Genomic DNA, 13,435 nt, shown 5'->3' with positions numbered 1-13,435 from the left:
AAAATTAAATTAAAAAACAAATATTAAATTTATTATTTCTACTTATTCATTCGTTTTTTCATCAGATTCAGCAACTGCTTTTGTTTCCTTTTCATTTGTATGTTTCTTATAACAAATAGCATCACCTTTACTATGACTTTTCTTATGATTAGTTACATTAATAACCTGTTCATGGGTTGGTTCATGCGATTCATCCTGATTGGTTTTTGTAGACGTTGTGAGTAAATAAGGGACTGATGTTCTTTTTACTTTTCTTTGGAATAAAATGTCTTTAACACTACCTCTCTTCTCAAATACATTCAAATCTTTCAATGCTTCATCACTAAACATTTCTTTAGCATTGGGAATCATTACACTGTATGATTTTCTTTTTGTTTTTGGATGTAATAAAGAAGGATCTTTCTTTGCATCTTCTACTAGTTGTTTAAAAGCAACTAAGTCATTTGGTTCTAATCCGAGAAAGTCATATTCATCAGGAAACATTGTCATAAAATTATCTACTGTACAATACCCAAAGGAAATCAATAAGTCTGTTAGATGTTGGAGGTTTCTTTGACTGAGGAATGCACTTATTTCATCAAAAGAATTAAACTGATATTCTTTTGGTCTCTCTTTTTCTATTTCATCTCCATTAAAATAACCTGCCAAATCTGGAATAAATCCTACAAGAAACTTGATAATTTCATCTGTTAACTCATCACAAAAATGTGTTTCCAAGTCATAGCTTCCATTATCTACCATAGCAATTCCTTTTTTATTTTGAAGTAATGAATAAAGTTTTCTGATATATTTTTTTTCACTAATCAACTGACCAAAAATAACAGCAACAGGTGCAGTTACTGCTTTTATATGACTAACTTTCTGGAATTTAGATAAAGTAACTAGAGACATATTAACTAGCGGATTAACAAGAATAACTCCTCCAACCATATGTTCTTTTCTACATTTATATGCTTGGAATAAAGTTGATGCTGCACCAGCCCCTTTACCAAATAGAATAATTTTACTTGAATCTACATTCATTGTATTAACAACATAATCAAAGACTTGAACAATAACCTTAGCCAATGAGTCTTCAGAGAATTCGGTTGTCCCATTCATATATCCTGGATATTCATAACCAACAACAACAGAATGAAGTAATAATGACATTTTTCTTAGCCATTCATAAATTGTTTCTAATCTCTCTGTTGAATGATGACTATAAAGAATTGTACATTTTGGTTGTTGGTCTGATGGAGAAATAATAACAGATGGAATACTTCCATTAATTTCAAGATAATGCGGAAATGATTCACAATGACTAGATTTTCTTTTTTTCCAGTGCTTTGCGCCTTTCTTTAAAGAGACTTGTGTTTGTTGTTCCATCTAAGCTGAAATAATTCCTTCAAATTAAGATCCTTTCTTTGTCAAATCAAATAGTCCATCTAAATTTAGTTTTGGTATTTTTCCTTATGATGAGACTAAGTATATTTTTTTTAGTTAATTTTTTTATATGATAAACTTATATCTCATTTGAAATACTATTTTTAGAATTTTGTTGAAAAAAACACAAAATTTCTATTTTGCAAGTTGACGTGGAAAATAGTTTTTAGTTACTCTATAAATAAAAGAAGAAATTGCCTTTTCATTAAAATTCAAAATAGAAAAAGAAAGGATAAAGATGAATAAAAATAATAATAAATTCCGTGATTGATAAATATTACCTTTTTAGATATCATCTTAATTATTAATATTTGTTATCACATGTTATAATATATGGTTTTAAGGTTGGTTGATTTGGTTGTATAGATCGAGGAGGTAATATTTGAGAAATAGATGAGTTTATTTTTATCACTCCGAGTTATTGTGAGGTAGCTATTTTAGAGATTTGATATTCATGAGATTAAATTTACTACAAAACCACACATTTTCATCGTTTTTTTTGTTTATTTCATTTCTATATCATAACTTATTCTTAAACCGCTTATTAATAACACTTTTCATAAAAATTTTGTTATAAAAATATTTTAAAATAATGAAAGTAATTAATTAAGTATTAATAGAATTTTCATCTATTCTTCCTAGCTCAGGGGAGACTAATCCCATCACTTCACTTATTAAAAAGAGTAATCTCTTTGTTTAACCTTTCATTTAGGTTTGTCTTGGAAAATGAGGAAAGCATTTCTTTGTTTTATTTCTTCTTATTAATGTCTTCTCATCCTTCTTCTGCTAATTTCTTCTTTTTATCCTTTGTTTATTTTCTGCCTTAATTTTCAGGACTTTCATTTTTCTTATTTTATGAATGGAAGAAGGAATCATTTTATTACTACTATATTACTTTGACTAATTTTCTTTTAGTCATACCCACACTTCAGTATGTGCTTATATTACAACCATGTAATATTCTACTATATTCTCTTGCTCCACCCTTTGCAGCATTCCCTAATACATTTCTAATTCAAATACACCGTCATAACCAGATAATAACTGGGAGAGTCGAAGTTTGAATTATATTAAAGTTTGTGAGGTGTTACTTCAGACGTGCCATCTTCGAATCCAGATCTCAAGAATAAATAACAAATAAAGAAAATAGAAGAAGATATTAAAAGAAGAAGATGGAAGAGGAACAAATCGTCTCAAATAAAATGATGAAAAAAGCAAAATATAATTTAGAAAAGAAAACGAGAATGAAAGTACAAATGAAAAGAAACAATCTACTGGTAATGAAATGAATAAAGAAAAGCTACAAGAAGAAAATACAGAAATAGAAGATAAAATAAATAAAGTATAGAAAGAAAAACCACTAAAATAAGAGAATAAAATATTGTTATAAAATAAATAAAATTACATAGTAAAACTAAATGGCATTTGTTCATTTGGAATGAAATAAATTTCATTACCATCAGAAATATATGAACCTACAATAGATCCTTCAATTGGAATACTTTGTGCAACACTTTGTTGATACATTTCAGTTTTATAGAAACTAAATGGTAAAGTAGGGATAGAAGCTTGACTAGCTTGTAATAATTCGTTAGTAACTGTAATAGTCATTTCTCTGCCAAACATTTCTTCAATTTGTTTACTAAATGCAGTACCAACAGATTCAAGTAATTCGCTTCCAATAATATCACCAAAAGGTGTAGTTAATGAATTAATTTTAACTAAACGCTCAGTGCATTTAGTTCTTTTAGTTTGTTTAATACCAAAAGAATATCCAAGTGTTTTTAGAAGATATAATAATCCATTATTAATTTGTGCTTCTTTACTTCTGTTATATTGCTTATCATTCATTGATTTAATATCCATTGGCTCTTCTCCAACTATTTCCTTAATCAAAGAATCACTCATAGAAGCAAGTGTATTTTGGTCATACAATGTACCATTTAAATTAATAGTTTCAGGTAAATACATCTTTACTGTTTGCTTGGATCTTTTAGTCTTTCTAAAGGTAGCACTACCATTCATTTGTGAAATAAATACATAAACTATAGCATTGGTTATACAAGCTTCACTACTTCTAGAAACTCTCTTACGGTCACGAGAAAGTGATGGTTCAGGACAATTCATAGTCATTTGAAATATTACTTGATTTCTTTCCGTCACTATTTCCTTTAAATAGCCATATTTTCAAGTTCTCAGTTCTAGGTTTAAAAAATAACCAATAATTTTAAAAGAACTGGAAAAATACAACCAATCATTTAATATAATCTTTAAATTAAATTATACAGTTCCATATTATTTTTGTGTCAATATTTTTCATAAAAAGTTATGAAGTTTTTATAATTAATAACTGCTATATATAACATATAAATAAAACAAAAACTAATAAGAAATTAAAATAATTAATTGCTATTAATAACTATGATAAATTTATATAATGCAATTTAATTCATTTATAAAGATTCATTTTTAATTTAAATTAGTATAATATTGTGTTATGTAAAATATTAAATAGATGATAATAGTCAATTATATTCTTTAGAATTTATTTATTTTATTTGTAATTTTATTGTTTATAATCTTCGTATTAATTAATAAGAATTTATTGGTACTATGATATTATACATTCTCATTTATTATTTCATTTGTTTAATACTAATTTTAACAAGTTGGCTGTATTTTTTAAGTATAAATAAAATGATAATATTATTTTAGAATAACACACTAAAAAGACAAAACAAACAACTAAAATAAGGTGTAGATTATTGAATATTTGAAATTGCTAATTCAAATTTATTTAATAAGTAATCAATAGTTAATTACAAATATAGTAATCCAATTACTCTCTAGTGTTATAATACAGTTTTTACTAGATACTAACAAAATCAATTATATTTTCTATAGATAAAGAATGTCTAGAATTTAATTCCAACTTTAACTCTAATTTTAAAACAATACTTCTTTTTATGCCAAACTTTTTAACAAAATTTTCTTGTACTTATATTCTTTTTGATAGCATTACAATTCATTAATAATACTATCCACTAATGCTTTAAAAATAGAAAGAAATAATTCATAACTTCCAAAAAGAAGCAGTATACTTAAAAAGAATGAGTCTTAAAGTACTAACAATTACATAAAAAAAATAATAATTACATCATATAAAGAAAGTTCTCAGAAAAAAAAGATAAAACAAAAGAAATTATTATCAATAAAACCTCCAAATTACAATGTCTGAAGTAAATAAATGAAGAAGATATTAATTCTTTAAAAATGAAACATATTTTTAATTCATTGATAAGTAAAATTGTGTTATTAAAAAATAATAAAAAAATAATTAAAATATGATACAAAACAAATTCATAAAGAGATAAAAATAACTAAAAAGAATAATTTAAGAATTAGAAAAAAACTAAACCCCAAAGCACAGTAGAACTTGAAAGGGTTTTGTCAAATTGCAGGTTGATGTCTGGAAAGGCTAATAAGCAAAAGCAAGCAAAACAAACCAACCCACTTATCGTTGCCAACAAAAAGGTATTTGGAAAAGGTAATGTAGCTCATCCACGTGATTTGACTAGATATGTTAAATATCCATTATATGTCAGAATTCAAAAGGAAAAGAGATTATTAATGAAAAGATTAAAGACCCCACCAGCAGTCAATATCTTTGCCAATCATACTCTTGACAAAACTAATGCTACTCAATTATTCAAGATTCTTGATCATATTAAACCAGAAGAAAGGGCTGCTAAATTACAAAGAATTAGAGCTGCTGCTAAAGAATTAGCTGAAAAAACACAAAAAGGAGAAAAGGCTACTGCTTCAAAGAAAACTGAAAAACCAGCTACTCTTAGTTATGGTATTAATAATGTTGTTAGATTAATCGAAAGAAAACAAGCTAAATTAGTTGTTATTGCTCATGATGTTGAACCATTAGAAATGGTTGTTTATCTTCCATACCTTTGCAAGAAATTACAAGTTCCATACTGCATTGTTAAAGGAAAGGCTAGACTTGGACAATTAATTCACAGATCAACCGCTGCAGTTGTTGCTGTTACTGAAATTAAGAAAGAAGATAAAGCAGCATTTGAATCACTTGTTCAAAATGTCAAATCTATCTACTTCGAGAATGCTCATATGTACAGAGAATTCGGTGGTAGAATTAATGGATTTAAACACAATGAAAAACAAAAGAAGATTCAAAGTAAACTTAATAAAGATCTTGCTGATAAAGCTAAACAACAAGCTGCTTTAACTGTTACCACTGCTGTAGAAGAAAAAGCTGCTCCAGTTGCTGAAGAAAAGAAAGCTGACAAGACTGCTTAAATTCAATGGGTTGTTTTATCTTTAAGTTGTTTCTATGTAAAACAAAATTTTTATAGAGAAAAATTAATAAAAAGATAATTAATTGTTATTTATCAAAAGTAATATTAAAAAATGAAATTAAGAGGAACCCTAACAAACCCTTAAAGTAAAATAAAAGAAGTACAGAAGGATAAAATATGTATAGTACTACGTGCTGGATTCCTAAAGCACATTTAAGTAATTATCCAATTATTCCTAATTTTGAACAGTTGTATAACGAAGAAGTTCAAAAAGATGAAAACCAAGCAATGGAAGAAGATGAAATTGTTAAAAAATATGGATTAAGTAATTATGATGATGACGAAGATGACTATGCTAAATATGCACTAACTAAACAAGGAGATGGGTTTGATCCTGATATGGAAGAAGATGATTCTGAAGTTGAAGAGAACTTAATTGCTGATACAGACTCAGTGTTAATAGCTGGTATGTTTGATAATGTAGAAGTTGATTATAGGTTAGAGTTTATCGTTATGGAACAAAGTGCTGATAATAAGTATATTCACCATGATATTCTTATGCCAAATATTCCATTAACAACATCTTATCTTGATATGGGGTCATGTCCAATTAATGGAATAAAAAATATTGTGGCTGTTTCATGTTTAGGTAAGCCATTAGAGTTATGGAACGTTGACTCTTTAGAAGATACAACACCATTAGTTGTGTTAGACCCAACAAATGGTGCTATAATAAATCAAGCAAGAGAAATTAATGATAAATTCGATGATAATGCAACTGTATTATCTGTTGGGTGGAATTCATTACAAAAAAATATATTAGCCACAGGGTCAGCTGATCATATTATTAGATTTTGGGATTTAGCTTCAATGAAAGTTGCACATCAATTAAATCATCATCAAGGGAAAGTTCAAGTTTGTAGTTGGAATCCTGTAGATGGGTCTATCTTAGCTACTGGTTCATTTGGAGAAAATGGGTCTCAGGCAGCAATGTATCTTCTTGATGCCCGACAACAAAAAACATTAGGAAATTGGTTCTGTCAATGTGACATGAATGACTTTGTTTGGAACAATGATGGAAGACTTTTTATGATAACTTTTGAAGATGGTAGGGTAGAATTAAGAGACATGAGAAATCTTAATAATCCTGTCTGGGAACTTGCTGCTCATGAGAAAGTTTGTACATGTGCTTCTATTTACAATAATGGTATTTTTGCAACTGGAGGTGAAGATAAATATGTTAAAATATGGGATGCTAAAGGTGGTAAACCTTATGTATTGAAACAAATAGATTGTAAAGGGGATGTGCTGGCATGTTCTTGGTGTCCAGATATTCATGGAATGTTAGCTGTAGGAGGAGAATTTGGACTAAAATTCTTCTCTGCATTAAGATGATTGGTTCGTTATTAGTTAAATTTAATGTTTTTTTACTTAAAAAATTACAAAAGAAAAAAGAGTCTTTCTATAATATATTTAGAAATAGAATGTTTTCAATTACATATTCATTGCTTTAATAAAGTCTTTTAATTCAACATACCCTTTATGTGATGGATCGATAATAGATCTGACTTCTTCTTTTGATTCTTCTGATGGTTGTTGTTGTGACATTTTAACAATAAAACATATCATGTCATCAGTTGGTATTTTACCATCATTGTTTAAATCAAGAATACAAAAAAGTACTGCATTGGCAAGATTAAGTTCAGAATTTTTATTAAGTCCATATTGTTGAATAATGTCTAATGTTCTCTTAAACTCTTCTTTTGAAATTTTTCCATTTCCATTTATGTCTGTTGCAACTGCCATTAATGGTGTGTATAGAGTTGTTATTGCTGAATTAAAAAATGATGATAAAAGTTCTTTTCTTGATGGTCCATGAGTTTCTTCTGGATGAGACGCAGAATAAATTACATTATTAATTGCAGACACCGTTGCTTCAATAGAAAGATAATCATTTCCTTGAGCAAGAATTTTAAACGTGTTTTCATTGGAAGTACTGTTCATAATTTATTCTTTTTTAGTTTGTTCTTTTTTTGGTCAAAAATGTTTCTTTTTCTTCTTAACTTTAAAGGAATTTTTTCCTTTCCTAAAAGAAAAATTCTTTTGTTTTTTGAAGGAATTAAATGAGTTTATGTCTTGTTTATTCGTATTTTTAAAAATATTAAAAATGTAAAACAATTTCTAAAGACATTTTATGGTATTGATTTTATAAAGGTAGAGTCTAACTCTTTTTACCTTATATTATTAACTGATTCATTTAAATAATTAGGAAAGTGATATATTGTATAGTAAAAAGTGGGTGTTCAATTATTTCATATAAGTTTTGTTCGATACATTTTTGTATAAACTGATACTTGAATTAAATTGGATTAATAGAAACATCCTTAATTCATAAATAAAATTAGAAGAAAATGAATAATTTTTAAATTATTATATCTTCATTCAAAAATGTTAATAAAGTCTAAAACATAATTGACTATGTTGGGTTTTGTATTAACTCCATAAACATTTATTAACATATAATTATTTTATTATTTGTTCTTTGTAAGGATTGTACTTTAAAAAAAGAAATATACTTAGTTATGTGATTAAGAAGAATAATATTTTCATTCTTCAATAAGAATTGTTATATATATTAATAAGATATTCTAAAAACATAACAGATATATTATAGTTATACTATAGACATTAGAATTTAAATGCTTTGGTATATCAGTAATAATAAACTAGAGTAGTGTAGAATCAAATTTAACATTTTATAACTGAAATTAATAAAACAGAGAATATACTTGATATAGATAGTAGTATTTTTATTGTTTGAGTATTTTAGAGTATATTACTTAAGCATGTATGTCTATTAAAATTTCTTTTAATGTATTAATGAATAAAACATAAAGAAATAAGAGGTTTATAAACATTTTGATATAAAAACAAAAGTTAAGTGAGGATAAAGAAAGACTTTTTAAAAAAAGAAGAAGATTAAATGGGGGAAAAAGATAAAATAATTTAGAACCTATAGTCTCAAAATAAAAATAAAAGAAGAATGATTATAAACAAGTTTAAAAGTTAATTCTCTATCTGAAGAGTTAAAAAGAATGTTTTTGTACTTAAATAACTTCATAATACTATCAAGGTACAGAAGTTTAACGAAACGTATATGATATTATTTTAAAAGAAGAAGAAACAAAAGACATACCAAATGAATCAATGTTTTAAAAAGTTACAAGATAGAAGGGGTTAATTATATAGCCGAAAAATTGTTATTATATAAAAAAGTAAATCAAAATGTGTTAGTGCTAGAAAAATAATTAATACTTATAAAAGTATTTACTATGTTTTTATGGGCAACGAAAAAAAGCGAATAATTGAAAAAGAAGAGAATGAATGATATAAAAGAATAAAAAGAAAGTAAAGAGTAGATGAAGATGAAGAAAGAATAAAAGTAGAAAGGAGAGAATATAAAAAGAAAGAAGATAAAGTGTAATAAAACAAAAGAGATGATAAAAGAAGAAAAGAATGAAAAAATAAAGGATGTAAATTTTATTGAAACAAATAAAAAAAGTGCAAAATTTAATGATGCAAAAATTAATGATGCAAAATATTTAGCAACATATTTTATTGATGCAAAATATTTTGAAATAAAAATAATTCATCATTTGATATTATTATTATATTTGATAATAATTTATATTATATATTAAATACATCATATTTATTTATTATTTATCTTTCTTTTCTTTTTATTATTTCATATATTAAATTATTATTCATTCATTTATTATTTATATTTCATTTATTAAATAAAATGAAAATGAAATTGTAAAATATCAATTAAATATTCATGAATAATAATTTATTAATATTTAATAATTGAAATAATAAATAATAATGTAACAATAATGATATATTCAATATATTCTTTATTTGATTTGTTCAATATTAGATTATTCTATTTCATTATCATTTCATTGTCTTCATTATTTTATTTCATTATTTCATATTCATTTATTATTTTTTAAAATCAAATAAACAATAATATTGATATTCATTCATCATATTCATTTAATATAATAAATATACACAACATTTCAGAATAAATAATAAATAATTAAGAATGAAAATATTGATTATATTCAATATTTTGATCAACATAAAATCAATAAAACATATATTTAGATAATACACAAATGAAATAATAAAGAAATATACAATACTCAAGAATTAATAAAAAAGAAATAAAAAGAAAGAATGAAAATAAAATTGATAAATAATAGAAGAAAGAAATAGAAAAACAACGAAAACAAATAATATAAAAAGAATATAAATATATAAAAGAATAAAAAGAAAGTAGAAGAAGAATATAAAAATAATAAAACATAAAGATGTAATAAAAGAAGAAAAGAAGAAATAAAAAGTGTATTTTTAATGTAAAAATTAGAAATATGAAATAAAAGTGTCTAATTTAATGATGTAAAATGATTAACAATATTTTATTGATGAAAAATATTTTACTCTTTTTTATGTTTATTATTTATATGTATAATTTAAACATGATGTTTATTATATAATCAATCATATGTGCTATGTTATTATTATAACATATAATAAGTGATAAAATATAAATGAAAATGATATGAATATATGATATAGAATATAAAAAACAAAAGAATAATAAGAATAAATGATAAATAAAAGGAGAAATGATAATCAATGATATAATAATAAAATCAAAGTATAAAAGATAAAATCAATATTAATATAAAACAAAACAGAATAAATATAAAATGAAAATAGATATAAATGATAATAATATAAAAATGATAAGATGAATAAACAAATACATCTAAATATAAAAGAATAACAATAAGAAAATCTAAATAATATAAACATAAAAAACATAAAATAAGAAGAATATAATAATATAGAGATAATAAGAAGAATACAATGATATAAATAATATAAACAGAGAAATAAATATAAAAATACGATAGATAAATAACATATAAATAAAAGAATAAAAAGAATAAAAATAATTAAATATGATTCATCAAATAATCTATTTCATTAATATTTCATACAAAATGAATACAATTGATAATAAAATATATACATAAATATTTATATATTCTGTATTTATCATACTTTTTATTTTTTTATTTTTTTTAGGAGCAAAATATAATAAAGTGGAAAATTCTATGGATGCAAATTTTTTTGCATCTTTTTTCTTTTTTGTAAATTATTTAGATGCATTTTTTCTTTGCTAATTTTCGTATCCGTTTTTATGAAAACTAATGACTATTCTCATAACATGTTTACCATATTATTTCAATGGTATTAGAATAAGAAGAAAAAAAAAACAAAGAGTTAATAAATACAATACCAGAAAAAGTAAGTGAATATGAAAATGAATTAGACATTAAACATGAAAAAGAGGATATGAAAAGAAAGCTCATCTAAATAATGAAATAAAAAAGAATAATAGACAAATAGAAAAGTATGAGATATAATATTTGATTCAATCTGTGATGATTGGAATATTGATACATCAATATTTTGAGAAATAATAAAGAATAAAGAACATATAATAATTATTATTGAAGACTCAAAAGGAAATAAATTTGGAGGATATGTTAATTCTAAAATTGATAAAGTTTATAAATGGATAAATGATTCAAAACCATTTTTATTTTCACTAGAGTCAAAATGAAGAATGAAAAGAATGATGAAATTTGATATTAAACAACAAAAATATCCATTTAAATTATATAACAAACCACATGAATATTTATTTTCATTTGGAAATGGATATTGAGATATTGTTGTTTATAAAGAAAATAATAAAACATATTCATATTATGATCAATGTTCATTTGAATATAAATGAATTGAAAATGCACTTTGTGGAAAACAACATCAAGAATGTTTCACATCAAAAAGAATTATAATAATTTAATTTAAAAAATTCAATATGGTTTATTTGATGGTTAAAACAAGTTAGTTAAAAAGAACTTTTCAAATTCTTAGTTATAAGAAAACTATTTGTTAATAAACACAGATTCTTAACATTAATATATTTATTTACTATGTTTTTTGATATTATTGTTATTGTTTTTCTTTATTATTATTCTTTTGTTCTTTTATTTACTTGTTTATTTATTATTTTTGTTTCTTTTTATTCTATGTTTTGAGTTATTCATTTATTTCGGATTATTTATGTTTCATTATTATTAATAGATAGATGCTTTTTAAATAATTGAATATTTCTCTATTTTCTTTCTTATTTATTACATTTCATTCTTTCTCTTGACATTCTTTCAGTTTAGATTATTTTTTATTCAATATCACATTAATTAATCCCTCTATCATAGTACAGTATTTCATAATTAATAAGTGTACAACATTATCGGTTTATTATCCTTTCTTTTATTTTCTCTCTCATTTATAATTCTTTAATACATTTGTTCCACTTCTTCATTATCATTCTTTATATTTACTAAAAATTTTAATACATGCATATTTATTTATAAATACCTTTCTCACATAGTTATGAAAATTGAATGATTTGTGGTTGTCTGATCTTTTCTAATGTCATTACTTGCTATGGTTAATATTTCTAATTCTTATCCTTTTTTCTATTTTTCATTTCTTCTTTAATCTCATTACACTTTAGGCTCTTAGTAATATTCACAACATAAACTCATTGTTTTATTAGTCCTATTAAATATGGTAATAAGTTAATTTAAACAGCATGAGATAAACATTCTATTTCATTTATTTCTAGCTCACAATTTTATTTTGATTTACAAACTGTAAAAACTCCTTTCAATCACTCAACCATATAAATATCTATCACAACTGTCTTCTCATTTCTTTTATAAAGAACCTCCAACAGATAAAAAATTAAAGAAATTAATAAAATGAATATTGTTTTTCTTTTCAAACAAAAAACCTTAAACAACAAAGCAAATGATTTTTTGAATAACTAAAAAATAAGAAATGAAAGAAATGAATTAAGACTTCATTCATGTTAGACTCTATTATTTTGTCTCACAACAACATTTCTTAGAACAAGAGGAACAGAATGGCTTAATTTGTTTGAAGAAGTCATTACCTTTATCATCAACTAAAACAAAAGCCAATAAATCTTCGACTTTAATTTTCCATACAGCCTCCATTCCAAGGTCTTCAAAAGCAATGCACTCAATGCTCTTAATGTTCTTTTCAGCTAATAAAGCAGCAGCACCTCCAATTGCTCCAAGGTAAAATCCACCATGTTTCTTGCAGGCATTAGTTAACATTTCACTTCTATTACCTTTAGCTATCATTACAAGACTTCCTCCATGAGCTTGGAAATCATCAACATAAGGATCCATACGAGCAGAAGTAGTAGGACCAAATGATCCACTTGGATAACCTTTTGGTTGTTTAGCAGGTCCTGCATAATAGATTGGATGATCTTTAATATATTGTGGAACATCCCCTGTTTCTTTTAAAATGTCGTTAATTCTAGCATGAGCAATGTCTCTTGCAACAATAATAGTACCACTTAATAATACAGGTGATTCTACTGGAAGAACAGTTAGTTGTTTCAATATTTCTGGCATAGGAACATCCAAATTGATTCTTGTAGGTTCTTTAGCAACACCATGAGCAAGTCCACATAAGTATTGTTCTGGATTATGTTT

The 13,435-nt window shown here is 24.5% G+C and overlaps 6 protein-coding genes across 6 annotated transcripts, besides 1 other annotated feature; 2 read left to right on the top strand and 4 right to left on the bottom strand.

The window, feature by feature from the left end:
* Positions 1 to 42: 42 nt before the first annotated feature.
* Positions 43 to 1,368, bottom strand: EHI_035110 (uncharacterized protein; the record flags this gene model as incomplete). The annotated part of the gene is made up of 1 exon (XM_644036.1): positions 43 to 1,368. One exon carries the CDS (start codon positions 1,366 to 1,368, stop codon positions 43 to 45), a length of 1,326 nt encoding a protein of 441 aa, XP_649128.1.
* A 652-nt stretch (positions 1,369 to 2,020) lies between these two features.
* Positions 2,021 to 2,536: a repeat region.
* Positions 2,537 to 2,826: 290 nt separating this feature from the next.
* EHI_035100 (uncharacterized protein) lies at positions 2,827 to 3,558 on the bottom strand (the record flags this gene model as incomplete). The annotated part of the gene is made up of 1 exon (XM_644035.1): positions 2,827 to 3,558. The coding sequence occupies one exon, from the start codon at positions 3,556 to 3,558 to the stop codon at positions 2,827 to 2,829; it is 732 nt and encodes a 243-aa protein (XP_649127.1).
* Positions 3,559 to 4,890: 1,332 nt separating this feature from the next.
* On the top strand, positions 4,891 to 5,751 carry EHI_035090 (60S ribosomal protein L7a, putative; the record flags this gene model as incomplete). Its single annotated transcript, XM_001913799.1, has 1 exon — positions 4,891 to 5,751. One exon carries the CDS (start codon positions 4,891 to 4,893, stop codon positions 5,749 to 5,751), a length of 861 nt encoding a protein of 286 aa, XP_001913834.1.
* Positions 5,752 to 5,927: 176 nt separating this feature from the next.
* On the top strand, positions 5,928 to 7,156 carry EHI_035080 (WD domain containing protein; the record flags this gene model as incomplete). Its single annotated transcript, XM_644033.2, has 1 exon — positions 5,928 to 7,156. The coding sequence occupies one exon, from the start codon at positions 5,928 to 5,930 to the stop codon at positions 7,143 to 7,145; it is 1,218 nt and encodes a 405-aa protein (XP_649125.1). The 3' UTR covers positions 7,146 to 7,156.
* An 88-nt stretch (positions 7,157 to 7,244) lies between these two features.
* EHI_035070 (uncharacterized protein) lies at positions 7,245 to 7,754 on the bottom strand (the record flags this gene model as incomplete). Its single annotated transcript, XM_644032.1, has 1 exon — positions 7,245 to 7,754. The coding sequence occupies one exon, from the start codon at positions 7,752 to 7,754 to the stop codon at positions 7,245 to 7,247; it is 510 nt and encodes a 169-aa protein (XP_649124.1).
* A 5,033-nt stretch (positions 7,755 to 12,787) lies between these two features.
* Positions 12,788 to 13,354, bottom strand: EHI_035060 (fumarate hydratase class I, anaerobic, putative; the record flags this gene model as incomplete). Its single annotated transcript, XM_001913798.1, has 1 exon — positions 12,788 to 13,354. One exon carries the CDS (start codon positions 13,352 to 13,354, stop codon positions 12,788 to 12,790), a length of 567 nt encoding a protein of 188 aa, XP_001913833.1.
* Between the last annotated feature and the right edge of the window lie 81 nt (positions 13,355 to 13,435).

This window comes from Entamoeba histolytica, genomic scaffold (genome assembly GCF_000208925.1).
Source record: "Entamoeba histolytica HM-1:IMSS scf_1104750516809 genomic scaffold, whole genome shotgun sequence".
Classification (NCBI taxonomy): domain Eukaryota; phylum Evosea; order Mastigamoebida; family Endamoebidae; genus Entamoeba; species Entamoeba histolytica.
Note: the sequence above shows the minus strand (reverse complement) of the source record. Positions and strands in the feature narration are given on the sequence as shown.